This window comes from Oryzias latipes, chromosome 10, assembly GCF_002234675.1.
Source record: "Oryzias latipes chromosome 10, ASM223467v1".
Classification (NCBI taxonomy): Eukaryota; Metazoa; Chordata; class Actinopteri; order Beloniformes; family Adrianichthyidae; genus Oryzias; species Oryzias latipes.
In genome coordinates this window covers 25218092-25237733 of record NC_019868.2, presented here as the reverse complement: position 1 = coordinate 25237733, position 19642 = coordinate 25218092, and the positions used below count along the sequence as shown (strand labels likewise).

At 39.1% G+C, this 19642-nt stretch overlaps 1 protein-coding gene across 4 annotated transcripts in view; it reads right to left on the bottom strand.

Moving 5' to 3' along the window:
- LOC101156098 (mitogen-activated protein kinase kinase kinase kinase 4) overlaps positions 1 to 19642 on the bottom strand; it is a 69982-nt gene extending 50340 nt beyond the window's left edge. For 3 of the 4 annotated variants that reach the window (XM_011480466.3, XM_020706757.2, XM_020706756.2), the window contains exons 1-3: positions 19453 to 19642; positions 18228 to 18293; positions 4927 to 4983 (exon numbers count right to left, since the gene is read on the bottom strand). In XM_011480466.3, coding sequence (XP_011478768.1) covers positions 4927 to 4983; positions 18228 to 18293; positions 19453 to 19509 — 180 coding nt within the window. In that variant the 5' untranslated portion in view covers positions 19510 to 19642. The remainder of the gene's footprint in view (positions 1 to 4926; positions 4984 to 18227; positions 18294 to 19452) is intronic. The other variant, XM_011480467.3, reaches the window with a different exon arrangement.

Genomic DNA, 19642 nt, shown 5'->3' with positions numbered 1-19642 from the left:
TCATTTTATTTCCCAACTAATGACTAATCCACGATGATCCAGTATAAACTGAGGGAAGTGACTTTAACAAAAAAAGTAACAAACAAAATAGAAAAGAAGTAGTCCGCTCCCGCACTTCACTAGTGAAGTGGACCGGCGGAGTGCGGACTTACAGCTTTGTGTTTGAGGGGAAGGGGGGGGGGGGGGGGTGCTTTGCTACATGAGCGCTATGTGTGGGAGATTTAAGACTGCGATCCGTCCCGCAGCTCTAGGGGTACAAGCAACCGAACTCAGAACCGGGTCTAAAAGTGTGTGTCTGAGCACAGCTCGGATCGTCAGCACACACAGCGGTTTGAGCTTCAAAGCAGAAATGTCGCTCAGTCCTTAGAAAACATTCAAACAATCACGCGGATTTGTGTTTCCAGTCGTGTCCCGACTAAATAAAGGCTGATGTTATTCTTACATGTTTACTTGCAGCCAGCAAGCAGCACCACCCAAAGCTAATGTTGTTAGCCCGTGTTAGCATACTAATCCTGGCTTCGTTCAGAAAAAGCACTGACCACACGGATTAAAATTCAAATGATGAGCGAACAGGTGTTTCATAATAACCGTAACATTATTAAAAGCACATTTAGAAGATCATCTCGTATTTTACCGAGCTGACATGTCAATGTATATAGCCGCTCGGCGCTGTTTAACATTGTTTTGTATTGAATTGTTACATTCAATAAAGTTTGAAAAAAATAAAGCCGCTCGGCGGAATTTATATTCTTCCGGTTTTCAAACCCTACTGCGCATGTGCGAATGATTTATTCCGACGGAAAGTGTGACCTTAGTGAACGTTTTTATATTCTGAAAACATTTTTCTGGGCCCATGTACACGGTTGGATTCTAATCCGACCATTGATCCCATCAAGATATTTTGTACATGTAACCGCGGCTTATAGTGTCGACGCGCAACGTGGCGGGGGCGTGGCATCACGATGGTGGTCTCTCCATCGGGATGTCAGTCACCCATCACGATGGACGATGATATCGTCCATCGGCACAACCCTAGCATGAATGATGTACTGTGTTACAGTGACAGGAATCTGAGCTCAGCACAAAGCCTGGAACTTAAAACGTACCTTCAGGGAGACTTTCACAGATAAAAGTTTGAACGGTATAATTAGTCTAGCTGATTTAGCTTAAGTGATCCAACATATCTAGAGCCTGAAGGGGATCGACTCAATAATACTAAACGTGACAGACAAGGTAGATATAAACTGCATATAAAGCTATCAGAAAATGATGGAGGATCCTCTTAATAATTCTCTATTTTTGTTTTTCATTGAAATATGCGTACTGGCATCAACTAGTAGTCCCAGCACAATCTTTATCTGGATTTAAGAGTGGTTTTAGATGTTCTGCTCATCAGTCAGTGGGTTCAGTTCATGTTCTTAAAGACCCATTCTGGTAAAAATTGTGTTTTTCTTTTTTTTAACATGTTCCTGTGGCATTTTTCTCATATGCATGACAAGTATTAAGAAAATTAAGCTCAACGTTGCATTTCTGAATATTTCTTTATTCAGATCGATGTGAATCAGGAGCAAAAGAAAAAAATGCAGTTTGAAAAAGATTGTTTTTGTGACATGAAAATACGCTGGGCGGGTCAAAAGCTCATGAGACGCCCACTTGGAGATGACAAGATTCATGTGCGTCTTTGTTTTCCTCATCTGAGCTCAAAACTGTATTGCTGGATAGCTCCAATTTTGCTCGCCATTTTTGTCACATCGGTGGATAGGTTGGGGGTGTGAGGGGCTGTAAGCTAGTGGCAGAGTGTGTAAACAGAGAGTTCTCTGCAATGTGGAAGGGAAGGGGGGATGGGGATGCCCTTTGCCAACACTCACACTCTCAAATCAGAGGCCACTTTCTAATGAACTACTGCCGCTCTGCAGAAACTATGTCCTAACATAGTTTTTTCTTTTCTTTTTGGCTTAAAATTGCAACATCATAATTAAAAGACCACTGTCCAGACCTCAAGACCACAACGCCGTCATAGTCAGTTTCTTCATTGGCATTTAAACCAGAAACGTTGCTTTTATAGCAGGTTGGTGGACTATAGAAGCCTGGTTGACAAACTAGAGTTCTGATGGAAAAAGCAACCCAATCCAAAAACACATCAGCATTAAAGGCGTTGCAGACAATCAGCAATCAACTTTAAAAAGAGGAGCAGCTGAAAGCCAGGCTCTGAAGTTCCTGTGAGGCTGTGGAAGTCTGGTTTCCGAGACTTTTAAGAATATTTAAACATACGCATAACAGGTGTAAACACAAAGTCACTCACTGACTTGTAAAAAACTTCAGGCTTTTTTAAACAGGAGAAGCCACAAAAGCAAAGAACTGTGGCAAAAAAATGCTTCTTGGTCAGTAAATGCATCACTATTCAGTAAATGTGTGTGATTATGTTTATCTGTCCTTTTTGCACCACTTTAACAAACTAAAGTTATTTCTTTTATGAAACTAAGGGAAAAAACATCCATTTAAAGACAGTCAACTCTGTCAATTCTAAACTGAAGCACACTTAATCTTTGACTAAATTGTTAATCATGATGCCTTACAGGGGTTGACATAGCCCAGAAATTTGCACTGGCCCACAGGGCCAGTAGTTTTTGAAACTTACTGGCCCTGCCTGAAAGTTACTGGCCCGACACCGCGCATAGCGGGACCCGCCGCTCCGCAGGTGCTTGCAACTTTAGGGGGGTCCGGGGGCATGCCCCCACGGAAACTTTTAATATGGTGCAATTTGGTGCATTCTGGTGACATCACTTATTTCTACACTTTTCAATGACTGAAAATAGACCATATCAAACTTAAATCTGCTCTAGTCTGTTTCAGGTGTTTTGAAGAGAGCACTGCAGTGTAGTAGGTAACACTAGTTCAGAAGTTTTCATGGTGCTTCTAACGGCAAATATCGCAATAAATCATAAACCTTAAATGTGTTAAAACAATCTAATGGCAGCTTGAACCATTTAACGAATCAAATAAATCCCTTAATGCATTTGACCAATCGGATGGACGCCTTCACATTGTTGACCAATCAGATGGAGCCCTGTTATGTTAGATGTTTGTAACCTATGTCAACGTGGGTCATTTGGAGTATAATTTTTAAACTGGGAATGGTTATTTGGTTATTTTGCTGTTTGTTTATATACCGCAAATTATATCGTTATCGCAATTTTAATCTCTGATATCGCATATCGCGAGTTTTCCTCATATTGTGCAGGTCTAACTGAGATCATTCAGCTAACTAGAAATACTTACTGCTTACAGTGTTGTAAAGAAAAACTAAATTAAGTGGTTTAACATTCTACTGCATTTGAGTCTGAGATTCAGGTATTTGGAGTTGCCTTTGATTCTTTGACATTCATCTTAAAGCTTAGTGGATACAGTTTCATCTTCAATGCATTCATTAAATATCTTGCTGTCCATACTACTAATTATACCCACTACTCCATCTAACATATTCCTATCTATTCCTGCCATGTCTTCCACATCTCTGACATGCTTCAGTCTCTCTTCAGTGACGGTGTCGGATTTATAATCAAATGTAATATAACCCACTGGCTTGTGCCTTCGTTGTTGCTGTTTAACATTGTTTTGTATTGAATTGTTACATTCAATAAAGTTTGAAAAAAAAAAGTAGTGAGCGCGTGCCGCGTGGTGCTCGGCAGTGAAAGCCGCGCGCGCGCAGGCGGGAGAGAAGGAGAAGTGATCAAAGGTTTCCCATAGAAACCCTTAAAGTCTGAACACAGGACTAGCAGAAAAACTAAATTATGAAGACGAGGTAAATCTACACGTTTTCGCAAAATTTACTTTATTGAAAAAGGTGAAGAATATATAAACCGTTAGATATTGTAGTGGCCCGAGCGGACAAGTGAAAAGTAAAGTCTTGTGGTCCGCACTGCTCGAAAAACAGGACCGGGCCAGCGGACAAATGGCTATGTCGAGCCCTGCCTTAAAAAATTCCCTTTCAACCTCATAGTCTAACTAACGTCAGATGGTTTTCTGAGAAACCCACAAAGTGCGTTCTCCTTTCCAGCCTTTCATGCTTTTGTTGTTGCACACGCTTTGAGTGGGTGGGGTGAACTGTTCATTCACAAAAAAAGAGAGAGGAGACAAGAGAAGACAACATACACAACTATGTGTATCTTCCTTAAAGACAATAATTTTAGAGATCACACAAATGAACTTTTTATTAAGTCAGGCTTATTAAAACTTAAAAATTTAATTGAATTGCAGACCTTATTAGTTATGTTTAAAGCCAGAAACAGAGATTTACCAGAAGACCTACAAAAACTTTTTATTTTTGCCACAGGAGAAGAAAATCATAGGAGAAAATTTGATTTCAAACAACAGATTGCTCGAACAACATTAAAGCAAAAGTGTTTGTCTATAGCAGGGGTAAAAATGTGGAATTCCCAGGAGAATCAGTGAAAAAGTTGTCAAAACATTATTAAATTTAAACGCATGTATAAAGCTAAACAAATTAGTTTGTACAAACTTGACTGTTGAATGCAATTTTTGGAATGTATGTATTAAATGAATGGAATGTATTTACTGTGTAGTGGAACTGTACATTGTGAACTCTAAGCACAGGTGATGGTGTGAGAAATGTAAATGTAATGTTTAAAAGGGAGCAGATAATTATAAGAATTGTGTTCTTCAATTCTGCTCCCTTCCAATCATGAAAATGTTCAATATATAAGAGAAACATGTAAATATTTGAACATCAATTTTCATGAAAGGAACAAATAAATAAATAAAAAAATAAAAAAAAAAAAAAAATAAAAATGTGCAAAAACAACAAATGATCACAGTAATACTGAACAACAATGAGGAACAGTAAAGAACAAACTGAAACATGTATGTGCATGAACATGTGTGTGATGGACCACAGAGTTTGTTTACCTCCGTAACCTCCATGACTTTAATGGCTGCCAGCTGACCGGTCTTGACATGACGACCCTGCAAGAAAGCAGAAGGAGTTTCAGGCTACAAGTTCAACCAAATTGTGTTTCAATAAATAAAAAGGGATCTTGAGATTGTCTTGAAACAAATCGGTGGCAGAAAACAGTGAGAGAAGTAGGAACGTCCCTTCCATGACATTTATAATAGAGTAAATCCTGCCCCGGCCTTTTAGGACTTGAAAAACCCAACACAGTTTGATACATGTAGGCATCTTTCACTTGAGCGTTTAAATTCTGTCAGTAATTCTGTATGCCTTTGTAACACGATATGACTGTCTAATTCCATTTCCACTTGATAAGCAGAGTCGAAAGGAACATGATGTGACCCAAGAACCAAAAAAAAAGTGGGGGGCGGCAGAAAGAAGCACAACTGAAGAGTGCAGTCAGGTGAAAAGGAACAGAATTAAAAACCTTGTCTTCAGTCAGAAAGCTGACGTGATACTTTAGCAGCTACTCTATGAGTGCCGGGCTCTGAAGTGTGACGAAGATCCAAGCCTGTTCGGGAAATAGACCAGAGGCCCTGACACGGCTAAGAGTCATCGCTCATTTAGCTGCTGGTCCAATACACATTTCTGCACTTTCTTAAGGTACACCAGAAACGACAAAAATATTAAGTATTTGACGGTTAGTTTGACTTGAAGCATTAGTCCCATTCAACTGTACGGGTGCTGTGAGTTCCAGGGAGGGTCATAGAGAGGAAGGGCTGAAATTTAAGAGTGGTACAGGCGAGGCTTGCAGTTCCTTCAAGGCTGGTATGGCCACTTCAATGGATGTCATAAAAATGGAAAGTACGATTGTCGTGCGTGAGTAAGTGTATTGTGAAGTGCTCGTAAGGCTAGCGTGACTTTCATGCAGTTGTACGGTGCACTTGGACAACATTCTAGCCATCAGTAATGTTTAAGTACTGGTTTTTTACTGAGCAAATGCCCATGCATTGGGTGTTCAGGTGATACGCATGTGCCCATAGGACCCCTTAGGATGTCCACACGAACTACACTGATTGTCTAATTTCCTCATCTCTAACATGAGGCTGCACCGCGAGGAGCGTGCCCTTATCACGTGAACAGGATTAGCAGACTTGTTGCATAGTCCACATGTTTTTGGGGTTTTGAAAAAATGATCAACCTCTCTGAGAAGTTTGCATCTCACCCGCTTCACCCTTACTTTATTTACCCTTGCGTGTTGCTTGCACTTGTCGCCTGCAGCACGCCATCAGATAAAAATGTGCATGAACATTTTTGTTCTATGGGCTCACCAAACGGTCTAGGACCTTTATATTTCCTTTTGGGCGCCTGCATCTCCTGTACCGGTTTTGGCCATTTTTCATCTGCAGGTATCCCATATCCAGCTGTTGAACGGCCGGTTTGCAGTGATGGTGAAAAAAAAAAACCTTTCCCCTCAAAAGAGGAGAAGGTAGTTCAGGTTTGTAAAGCAAAGTGAACAATGAGACTTTGGGATAATGTCCTGTGAGCAAACAAGACCACAGTGGATGTGTTTAAGTGGACGCTGCCAAACACAACATACAGCAATCCAGCGAACACCTCATTGAGTCAAACATAAATACCAAGGCAATCTAAAGTCAAATGCGAAGCCATCTGTCTGGCAGCTAAAGCTTTGTAAGGATTTGTTTCCAAACACAAAGAAAACCACATCAGAAAACAGAAAAACATGACACTGGTGCAGAGTCCACATCATGACCCAGTTAACATGGTTTGTCAAAAGCACAAGGGAGAGCTCTTTGGGGAAAAGTACAGTAAGCTTTATTTATTCCAGGTACTGGTAAAAGTAAGGTAAGTCTACAACCTACTTTAAAACTATTAATTAATCAGATGAAGTTTCAGCAAGTCTTGATAAGCAAAGGTTCTGAAACCCATCTATGCGGTCTGTCACATCCTTTTTTTGGAGCTTACACAAATTAAACTGCACGAACCTGACTGCAGTAGATAGATAACTATCTGCATGCGTTTGCAAAACATAAACGTAAATAAACTGAACAAATGATAAAAAAGGATTACTTGCTTTACCAGGATCTAGAAAACCTTTAGCCAAATGAAACAAATTCTGCCTATTATTAAATATAACAGAAAAAGTTAACTTAAACATGAAAATATCTGAGCTTCCTAACAAAAACGTAAACAAGTAACAGGAAGATTTTAGAATATTCAAAATATTTCAAAAATATTCAAGCGTACTAATTTTATAACTCTGCAATGTGACTGAACAAATATGGTCATCTTAAAAGCTCAAAAATATTAAAAGAAAAATTATGTGGATGAACAATATAAAACAACTTCTAAAGTTTTTAAAGAATTCAAATTAGTGATATTAAAAAGAAATATGTGATGTCAGTTTTCATCTGTGATGTTTGCACATGTGAGACATAACCTCAATGAAAAAATAAAAGCTTAGATTAAAACTGAAAATGGGGTTTAACCTTTGAGTAGGTTTATAAGAGGAGAAGTGATTAAAATTTCAGCTTCATGTTGGAGTCAGTGATTCTGTCAACTGTCTGCTGCAGTGACTCTTTTCTTCTCTGCTTCCATAAAGTTCAGTTTGCGTCTTAATATAAAAGCAGCACAATCAGTCCTGCAGAAAAATGTTAGTTATTTTACGGAGAAATTATTTTACTTTTCACCTCTATTTACAGATGAGAGTAGCTTGTCTGTCAGGCAGACATAAAATTATCTTTTTAGGGGAGCTGATGCACCCAGCTCATGATGTTGCATTAGATTGTAATGACACTTGAACTGTAATTACTGTACATTAGGGAGTGGTTATAGCTCTGTCTATAAAACTGTGGTAACATCTCTCTTGATGGTTGTAACTTTAATTCTTGCATACATTTGCAATAAATCAGTGCATTTTCTCCAGATGTCATTTCGAATCCATTTTCGAATCCATTCATATAAATTTCAATCATGGACAACCCTGAGCATCCACCCTCTTCTGAACAAACAGCGGAGCTCCTTCTCTAGGAGGCTCAGACAGCTCCGCTCCAAAACTGCCCGGTACCAAAAGTCATTCATACCCAATGCAATAACCCTGTACAACAACACACAATGCAAAAGATAACCTTTGCACATTTTTTATTTTTTTTATTTTTTTTATTTTTTCATTATCATCTCTTTATTTAGTTGTTTTCTATTTTGCACATTTCTTTTGCACATCTTTTTACTTGCACTGTTCTGTAAATAGCTTTTTAAATTATAATACCTTGATGTCTGTATTTATGCTACATTTTCTTGTTCTTGCTTTTTTTTAACTTAATTCTAAGTCTTTTTTCCCTCTGCTGTCAGTTGCTATGGTGACAAACAAATTTCCCACGTGTGGGATCAATAAAGTATCTCTGATTCTGATTCTGATTCTGAATTATGTCACCAGTAAAACAGGCTATTTATTTAGAAAATACTTAGTATTTTCTTTAAAAATGTTAAAAGAATAAATATTTATGACGTTTTTAGGCAAAATGAAAGGAAACGTGTTGTTTGCTAGGACATAGTTTCTCCAGAGCGGCATGAGTTAATCAGAAATTCGCCTCAGAAATTTGGCAAGACTGTTGGGGCAGAGTAAGCCTGTGCTAACTTCCCATGATTCCTTTGTTTACACGCTTTTTCGTTAGCTTACAGCCCCCTACAACCCAAAGCTAATATTAATAGTGCAAGGAAAAAATGCTGAGCAATATCGGAGCTATCCAACTGTAGAAGTTTAAGCCAGATGCCAGCTCAGACGAGGAAAATGAAGATGTTAATGGATCTACAAGTGTATGTCTGCAAGTGGATGCATCAGAATGGAGCAGGGAGCTTGTAGACTGACAATTGTAACAACTACCAGCTTTTAAAAAATGGCATTTTTTGGTCTGCTCCTGATTCACCACAATTTGAGTGAAGAAATATTCAGAAATGCAGTTTTAATCTTGATTTTCTTAATATGCCCAACAGCACGTGAAAATTACAACAATGTTAGGCACACCTAAAAGATTATTTTCATTGGAGTAGGTCTATAAATTCATCACATGTCTATAAACTCTCTTTTAGGATTATTTTTAAGATTGTACTTTTGGTTTTCAAATGTTTGAATGGTGTGGCACCTCAGTGTCTCTCTGAGCTGTTACATGTTTATCGTCCATGTTGAATCCTTACATCTGAAGATCAAATGCTTTTAATTGTTCCCAGGACTCGGCTTGTGACTCGAGGAGACAGAACCTTTTCAGTTGCAGCTCCTAAACTATGGAATACTCTCCCCTTCTCTGAGAGGTCTGCCAGAACAGTCAGTGATTTTAAGTTACTTTTAAAAACTCGTCTTTTTAGCCAGGCTTTTAATTCCAGGGAGCAGATTTAGTGGGTCAGCTTTTTAATTTTATTCTTTTGTTTTTACTGTTTTATTGCTTTTTTTGTTGCTTTTATCGTTTCTTTATTGTATCATATTGTTTCTGATTTTATGTTAAGCACTTTGGTTGCCTCGGCTTGTATAAGTGCTATTCAAATAATACATTGATTGATTGATTGATTGATTGAAACTATGAGACCCACTCACTAATGTTCCCCTCAAATTGCAGAGAACTGTGGTTTGCAAGGAGCTACCAGTGTACTATGATAAAGCAGGAAATACGCTTCCTGCCACTTCGGATTCATTGTCTGCTAACTGCTACCAAAACACCAGTACAACTAAGCAATACTGAAAATACCACAAGTTCTTCATCAGCTCCCTTCTCTTCATCAGAACTCACTGAAAAAAGGTTGTGCACTCTGTCACCCTGTGGGCCAGTAAAAATCGTCATTCTAACTCAGCATGGATAGCAGTTGAGCATAAACGCATTTACATATATGTATCTCACTCTTTGCTGACTCAGCTAAAGCCACATTCTGATTGGCTGAATCTACCTGAGACATGTAATCATCAGGAAACAGTGCAGCCGGGCGATCTCGAGGACCAGGGATGGGTGAACCTGCTAAAGTGCGACCAAAACAGGAAGCATCCTCAAGTCAATAATGAACGTTTTTTGTGTTTCCAAGGGCTTGGAACCTTTTACTTTGTGTAATTTATCTCTTAATGCAGTTCAGGTAAGAATTAAAGATAAAAGGTTAAAGTCCCATTAGCTGTCAAGTCCTTAATGCGGAGTGTCAAGCAGCAATGGCTATAGGCCCCATTTTTAGACTCTTTGGTACGACTCGGTTGTGGATTTGAACTCACGACCGATGGGTTTACATGGGTTATTCCACAGTTTATCAAAACTTAAAGACAGCAGAAAAGACCTCTAATCTTCAAATTGCTCTATGATGGACTCCGGTATCTCTTTCAAACGTTACCATCAACTGCAATGTTGCCTTTAATTTTAAATATTTTAGATATATAATATATGTTTTAATATATGTTTTCTGTCTTTCTGTCTTGCTTACCTTATTGCTTGACAGAGAGTAAATACGTGTTTATAAACAATTCTATTATTAATATTGAAATAAGTTGTTCGTTGATACACATTTAATCATCAGAGTTGATGGTGAATATTTCTTACAAAGTGATATATGAAACTACTGGTGGCCTTTATTTCTCTGAAACAGACTTTAGTGTCATCATCTCAACAACAACAAGCAGTAAGAGGTGAACTTTGCCTCTGAAATGATGCTTTGTATCACTTAATAAGTTAAGTTTATATATGTTTTTCCTCCACTGGTTAGTTCTCAGTAGCGGCAGCACAGTGAGATTGGTGCAGGAGCCATTGCCATGACAATACATCACACTGCATATCACAGTCTGTAAAAAAATGACTATAAAGTTAAAAAAAAAACAAGATAAAAGTATTTATTTAAAGTATTTGATTTAATATATATTTATTTTGTAAGTGACCATGGTACAAGCGAAAAAATGCCCTTTACATTGCACAGTTCACGCATTCGAATCTTCCTTTTCTCATGATGTACACCTCATCGGGCATTATCGCTTACATACTTTCTACAAGCACTACAAGTTCTGTGCAGTGTTTATTGGTATTCTAGAACTTTTCCCAACATCAAATCTTGATTAATTTGAAAAGTAGCTCTTAAATGGTTCCATTTGGTCTCCCAGTGACTGTGACTGGTCTGCATGGTTGGTTTAACCACTTGACATGCTTCTCTGCAATCAACTGCCACACAAGCCATTGGTTCAGTGGCTGCACCAACCAGTGAAGTCAAACCAGAAGACGTCATCAGATCCACATCCAACAAAACTTACATTTGTTAAATGTTTAGTGAGAAAAACAAAACTGAATTATCCAAAAGTCCTGCTCTAACTGTGCTGGTGGACTGGTCACCCCCCCCCCACTTCCAACTGCAGTTTGGGCATTTCAACTAACAGACGGGGGTGGGGGGTGGGCAGTTTTGTGTGCCAGTTACCGGACTTCCTTATATTCTCCCTGCTCCGCTGCACAGTCGTAATCAGCACAGACCACAGCTAAAACCCTCCCGGGGGGGGGGGGGGGATGCTGCTTTCCTCTTCTCTCGCCAGTTTTCATCTGCTTCTCTCCCTCTTCCTTCCTCCTCTTTTCTGACCCCCCCCCACCTCCCCCTCCACTATTTATTTACTTTTTTCGCTGACGGCTTCACTCCGCCTTTTAAAAGAACAAACACCTCGTCTTCAGACTGGATTGAAGGATTTCTAGGACTAGGTACAACTGTGACAAAATTACAGTTCAACCAGATTCAAGATTTTAAAATTTTCTACCCTAAAACCATTTTCTGAGGTTTAGAAAATTTGTTTCCACATTACAACTGATTTAAACTGCTTAAGAGAGGAGCTTTCATTCAATAAATTAGGAATTCTAACATTAAAAACTAACAGAACATATATTATTGACCCCCAAAATACAGGAAATGGCTGTAAAAGGAACTTAACTCATAAATTTAAGTACCGGTAATAATTTTTGGACTTCAGATCATTTATTTAAATAATTGAAATTTAGACCCGCCCCCAACAATTTCAAGTTTTAGGAGGGTTTCTTTGAAAAATCTGATTATTTTCCACGGAAGAGGGATAAAAGGATGATCCTATTGACTGTACATGAGAACAGGGCAGAGTGAGTGTGACGTCGCCCATAGAGAATGACTTGCTTCCGGTTCTGATGAAATGAAGTAATTTCAGTTGCCTTTTTTTTGACGTACGGACATTGCCATACGACAGACGTCGTCAGTAAGCAATGATTGGTTCGAGTCGGTCTGGGTCATCGTTGCCATGGCAACCACTCTCGCCGTTTCTCCCGTGCCTGCTTTGGGGCTCAAGGGAATCTGTCAATCAAACACTTTGAATGTGTGATGTGAGACCATATACTTTCATGAAGGCATCTGGTTGGTCAGTTTATTACTTGAATAACTTGCACTACAAAAAATATCATGAAAGAGAGAGGCTTTTTAATAGCATGTGAAGTGGACCCCATTGCTGTCCCGGTCTGAGTGGGCACTGATGCAACGTCCCTGTGTCTGAGCTGGATCCTTGTAGGAAGAGATTAAAAAAATACTGAATCTCTTCATACAGCACAGCCAAGCCTCAAGTTTTTTTAAGAATTTACCTTTATAAGTATTCATCGTTAGTGGGGTCACTGTTTGTGTGTGTTCACGGGGGAGGCTGGGTTTTTCTGTTTTTATTTTTTGTCTGTTTTTGTAAAGCGCTACGAGCTACGCAAATATGATAAGTGCTTTTTTTGTAAATAAAGTTTGAATTGATTTGGTTTTTTTTTTTAAGGTGGCAGAGCAAGAATGGTTATTCTGACAAATAGAATGAGTAATAGTTGTTTATTTCTCCATAGAAGTCAAAGGGATTTTGGCTTCATGGAACCAGCGGGTACTTCCTGTTTCGAACGCAAGATGGGAGGGGTCGCTGAGGCCAGTTCTCATACACAGTCAGTGGCTGATCCCTATTAAATGCAGAAGTGTGGGGAATTGTCATAGAGCAAGGTTATCAGCTCAGTTTCAGTGACATGTGCGGACAGGCTAAAGGAAACTGTGGATCAGAAATTCAAATAACCCCTTAGAAACCCTCAAATACTGCTTTCATGCCACTGAACTGATTTAATCTCATTTTTCATGCAGTCTGGCCAAAAACCATTGAAACGCCATGTCAGTGATTCTGCGGAATGAGCGGAAACTGTGTCATGCTCCTCACAGACAGAAGGCTCCACAGCTTTGCAGGGAAGGGAAGTTCCTTCTGCAAGTATAGGGAAACGCCCTGTGTCTGCATGTGTGACTGAGCCTGTGTTAGAGACTATGATGACTGAGACACACATTCACAGGGTACCAAGAATGCCCGACACGCCACCACAACAATCTCCTTTGCTCCTTAGCTCCAAAGAAACATCTTTGTCACAGATTATTTTAAACCACCCGGGCTGGATCTTCGCCTTGGGGACAAAACTCTGGCAGAGGAATCAAAACATGTGATGACTTCTGCATAAAATGTATCTCCTAACTCTTATGTTAACCAAAATTCGGGTTAACCCTGAGGGGAAGGTGTTGAGGTATTAAGGAGAAAAAAACATTTCACTTTTATTTTCTTAAAGAGAAAACTCAAGGTTTCAGTTCAGGTCTTTAAATCTGCTCTGCTACCAATAAATTGCCTTTCAGAATTCCTGGGTCTGGATGGGTGGGGTCTGCAGTCCTGAGTGTCAAGACTAGACAAAGCTTCTAACATTGCCACACACACACGGAACAAACAAAAAAAAGGGCTAAAAGCTTTAGAAACTGTTTTAGGAGTAGGCTTTATGTGCTATTTAAAAATATATATTTATTTCAGGTAAAACTGTTTCAAAAACACTTTCAGATGTCTGACAGGAAAGATGACATTTCCTAAATCGTGGTGGAACCCAACAGGAAGTGCACCAAACCTCCTCTGAGCTCTTCTGAAGTTCATGACTTCTGTATTAAACAGCTTAATTAGATCCAGTCCTTTCTGCGATCAATTTCTTTCAACAGTCTTTTTCTTCAAATGCTGAAGGTCTAGCCTGAAGTTATACCAGACAAACAAATTAGTCGATCATGATTTAATGCATTTTCCCACAACTCCATGCACGATGACTCTGGGTCAAATTTAGCATTTGGAGCAATCATCTCCTGATGTTTTTCGTATGTTGGCTCCAGGGCTTCGTGTTCCAGCAGAAATAATTGGCAACATAACCTGGATTCCAAAGAGGTGCTCCAAACAACAGAGGGAATCTGCTGGTTTACAGCAGGTATTTCAGGAAGCTGTTTTCCTTTAACAGCATCATAGGGATCCTTGCTCCTCTTCCACTCCATCCTCAGGTTTTCTGTTCGTTTATCTTCATGACTTTTCCACATTTTCAGACAGTTAACCTGCTCTCTGACCAACAGAAGACACCAGTTTCTTTGATCACAGATCATGGAGTGAAAGTTTAACAAAGCTGAGAGCCATCAAAGATGGAATTCTGCTAGATAACAAAAGTATTTATAATAAAAATATAAAATTATAAAGTTATACATGAGGGAAACTTAGAAGACCCACTCTGATGAGAAACGTATATTTTTTATTTTATGTTCTTTAAGAATTTTTTGATGATAGAGAGCATGTATTACATAAATTAAGCTTAAATTGCATTTCTGTGTATTTCTTGTATCGAAATCATTGTAAATCAGGAGCAGACAAAAAAATACTGTTTGAAAAATATCCTATTTGTAATGTAGAAAATAATATGGGTGGGCCACAAGCTCCCCGCTCCGATGCATCCACTTGCAGACAACTAGATCCATCTACGTCTTTGTTTTCCTTGTCTAAGCTGATATCTGGATCAAAACTGTACAGCTGGTTAGCTCCAACAATTGCTCGCCATTTTTGTTGCGCTAGTAATAATACCAGGTGGAGTGAGGGGCTGTAAGGTAGCAGGATAGCGGGTATCTGAAGATATCTGAAGCACATCAACAGAATCACAGAAAAAGGAAGTGCCACTTTATTTGGTGCAGTCAAAGATCTAAAACTGGAGAAATGTTGGAAGAGTAGGCTGTATACGAAAAAGGCTCAAAAAATTGCAATGAAACAATCAAACTACGGTAACCCAAACCCATCCAGGAGATTAGAAGATGATTCATGTCGTACTAAACCTTAGTTTTTCAATGAATTGTGAATGACTTTTGTTAGCAACAAACCAAACTGTGTAGCTTTCCACACACAACTATCTTCACTACTGTTTTACCATTATCCCTTGTGCTAACCTATGACCTCACCCTTACATCCTTGCCATGACAAAGGTGGATAAAGGTGAAGGGGATTTCATGTACCATGGACACCAGTGAAGATCACAAATTATTGAAGAAAAATGGTTCAGTGCACTGTCTAGTGGGTCTAGATGACCCAACTCCCTACGTTAAAGTGCCTAGGATAGCACAAGGGTTAGGAAAAGGGAGAATTGTGACACAAAGTTTCTCAGTTAATTCAATAATATTAATTATATAAATATTTTCATTATGATACAAACCCCCTCAAAACGGATTTGCTTCAGTTCCGTTAATTTCCATTGAAAAAGCTTGGCATTACTGCTCTCAACCAAACTCCATGAGATGCCGTTTGACCAGGAAAATCGATCCATAAGTTTACAGTACAGCAGACACTTTTGTCCAAAGTCCCTCACGTCTTACTTTTGACCTGAAGGTGTTTTGCCCAAGGACATAAGGACTGTCTAGCCTAAGACTTGAACCACTGCCTAACCCAGTGTGCCCTGCAACAATGAACACACAGCTACGGTGCAATGTTTTTTTTATCTGTGTTTTTCAACCTTTTTTGAGCCAAGATACATTTCTCCGTAACAAATATCCCGCGGCAAAAAAGAGAAACTCCATAGTCTGTATAAATATACAGTCCCTCTACAATCTCATGTGCATTTTTTGTCATAATTCAGGCAGAATTCTTTTTTTCCTAAAGCTGCCATAGTTAATAATTTTCAACTAAATTAGTAGAAAAATTGCCCAAGAAGTCGCTTTCCCCTCCAGTTTATTATCATTCAATGTCATGTAACCTAACAAAAAAACAAATAAAATGACATTCTTTCTAATTGGTCATTTATTTTAAAACATTTTTTTATGTTTGTGCATTAGCCATTTTTGAACAAGTGCTATATACATAACATTTGAATTGATTTGATTAAAAAAGGTATGAAAGCAATATTGGTTAATTTGACAAATGCTTTTTTTCCTCAATAAAAATCAATGGGATTTTGGCTTTGGAGTTCACAGGTACCTCCTGTTCAGTCTGCTTTTACAATATGCTTTTGAGAAAGGACTATCTGCAACATCACAGTAATTATGACAACTGCTCATTGGGGGAGGAATTAGTCAAACAATTATGTTGTGTGTTTTTTAAAGGCAAAGCTGAAGAAGAAAATTCAGCTGTTTTCAGTTAATCAACTGTGTCTCCTCATTTCTCCATGTTAGCCTCCATGAGACATTTTTCAACTTCTGTTTCTGGACTTGAGCTTTTCCAAATTGGCGTTAGGCTTTCTGTACTTTTTTCTACTTTCAGCAGAAATGTCGCTCAGTCTCTTTGGATCAAAAATGTGTCCTCAGTCACACCGCAGTGAACCACAGCAGTGTTCCCCTGTCAGCAAGCCTGAACTGAGACCCTTGTTCTCAAGCTGATCTGCCTTTAAATGTTTGGTCTGCACTAAAATTCAAAACTTTCCACCTTGGCAAAGGAAGCAGGTTACTCCAGGAAATGAACCCTGCTCCAAAGCAAACAGTTCATCCTCCCTGAGGGTCATAGCTCAACCTAAAGATTTATAGTACAGTATTGGAATCATGTCAAGTTCTCATCAGCTGTTGTTAAACTTCCTGTCCGTCTTCCGTTACGGTACATTTTGATGAGATGAGCAAATAGAGAAAGGGAAAAGCCCAAGAGCTTTTCAGAGTTTGCTCTGCTCGTATCACAACACAAGCGGTTTTTGTAAGGGTCTACGCACTCACACGTTTGTGTCCATCTGCTGTTGTTTGTTAGATCCTTTTCTTTTACAAGGTTTCCTGGTGGGACTCGCTAATATACATAGATACAAGGGTTTCGAGAACTATTAAAATAATTACTACACAAACACAGACTGGAAGGGCAAACTTCAGGTCTTGAAAAGCAGCAGCAAATGGCGTAGGAGGGATGTCATACTTTTTTTTTCTTCAAAATAAATGTTAAGTATGTGCATACACTGCAAAAACAGGCACCTTCGAAATAAGTCAAAAATTCTTACCCCATTAGCAAATTTTCCTCAAGTAAGCAAAAAAAAATCTGCCAAAGGGGTAAGAAAAATTCTTTTACCAATAATTCCCTTTTAAAGAAAAAATTCTAGTCACCAAGACATGTTTGGGCAAACTAAAATTATTTTGTAAGACAGAATAGAAGACAATTTTTCTTGAAACAGGGGGTCTTTTTAACTTTCTTAAGATTCCATTTTTGCAGTGTATAAAGTTGGTCAAAGACGGCCTGAGCAGAAACGTTATTTATTAATTCATAGTTGCTGGTTTTCCCTTATCAAAACATCAAACGGTTTGAGTCATAATTGGTGAAATTTCTGTGCAAAAATCCCCCCTTCCTGCGAAAGGACCAACACTGGGCTCACTGTCCTGCACATCTCTTGCAACATTTTCTCTTTCAGGAAATGAAATTGAAATCGAAAGACACACCCACCAACTGACACACGCTCCCGCACAGACCTGCACACCTCTGAGAAAGGGGCACCGAAGGCAAACCCTTCTCTCACTTTTCCCACACTGCAGGTAGGAAGACAGCGATGTTTCAGACGCTACCAGCAGCTTACGCCGTATTGGCTCGACTTCCACGCAAACATACATCTGAGACCGAAAGTGGCCGTGAACTCCAGAGGTCGACAAATTTCTAAACTGCAAACATTCAGGCATGTGTAGAAACACCCACTTTGCGGTAACAGTCCGGAGTTGGGGCACAACCAGCTGCAGAAGCCTAAATATGTCTAAACACCTCCTGCAAACCACAAAGCAGTCACACTCAAATACAAGCAAACTGATATTGAGATAAGGAAGTGAGCCCCACCCAGAGCCTAAATAGATGCTCCAGATGCACGTGTGGGTTCCTTTTGCTACCTAACTGGAAGTAGCTGAACTTTAACCAGAAGTCCCGTGTCAGTTACAAGCCGTGTTCCTAAAATGCGTCATTGTGATCTGCTGAAGTCCACATTTCGACATGCCCATCTTCGTAGGTTTGTCAGTTGTGGTGCACGTTGACATGGAAAAGGGTAACAGGAAATCTCACCTTATAGACCTGACCGTAGGTTCCATTGCCAACCACTTCGACCAGCTCAAAGATCCCCGCTGGATCCTGCAGAGCAAAAAGACAGGTGTGAATGGGACTCACGTAGTTTAGCAGGTGGAAGCCGGTCTGATTTCATCAGCTTAAAAAAGGAAATATCTCATTTCAGATTATCTTCAGTGCAAATCCGTAGCAAGCAACAAACTCACAAAGAAGTTTAGTTATTCTAAGGTTATGGGGAAATTAATAAAGTGGATTTGCTCCGCTAAATAAAGTGTGGATAACAGCTCTTAAGTCCCACTAAAGTCATCTTTCGATATATACCGGTAAGCATTCCTGGTGGTACTTTAATTATGCTTATGGAGTTTTTAGCCAAATTCAAAAAGCCTGTTATTTTCTAGGACATAGTCTTTGAACTGCAGCAGTTCATCCAAATTCGCCTCAGAGGTGTGGACGGGACTTTTGGCGCAGAGTAAGTCTGCCCTGACTTCCCAACATCTCTTCATCGATACTCTCTCCTACTAGCTTACAGCCCCTCACACTCTAATCTAACATTACAACAAAAATGGTACAGTTTGGAGCCAGATGTCAGCTCGGACAAGGAAAACAAAGACGCAGGTGGATCTATTTGTTTGCAACGGGATGCATCAGAATGGAGCAGAGTAGGGAGCTTGTGGCCTGTAGCACCTACGTCACAGCTACAGTTTTTTTTCCTCTGCTGCTGATTCAAAACTATTTCAATATAAATACATTTTAAGAGAAACGCAATTGTAAGCTTGATTTTCTTTAAACTTTCTTCCATCAATTTTCGTCGCTCTTTTTAGTATGGGGGAAATGACAATATATATATATATATATATATATATATATATATATATATATATATATATATATATATATATATATATATATATATATATATATTTAGGTTACATACAAAAATATTTATACTTTATTTGAAAGAGGAAGTGAAAGTTTTAACCAAAATTAAGAAAATTCCTAACAGCTTCAGTGTCTTTACAGAAAACCAACAGAGGAAAGTCTATAAATTCTCCCAAGGACATGCCGGGGCAAACACAGCAACATGTTTGTAACAACACAACCGGGATAAATGTGGCCCCTTAGGAGTTAGTTGCATTAAAATCCCATTTTCACTTAACATCCAATGCCCTACAGTGTTTACATAAACTTTGGCTAAAAGCAAAGTTGACGTTTCTCTAAAACTTACTCTGAGAGCCGCGAGGTCGATGCTGTCCAAACTTCGAGAGGTGTTTTCTCTCGACATCGCAACCGAAATCCGTGTCAGTTCGTGGGAAACCGCGGAGAAGACATGGACGTCCAGACTTCTCCCTCCGAGTTATAAACTAACGGACTTTTCTCTCTGGAGAGCCATTCTAAAGTTTGCCATCTGCGACAAC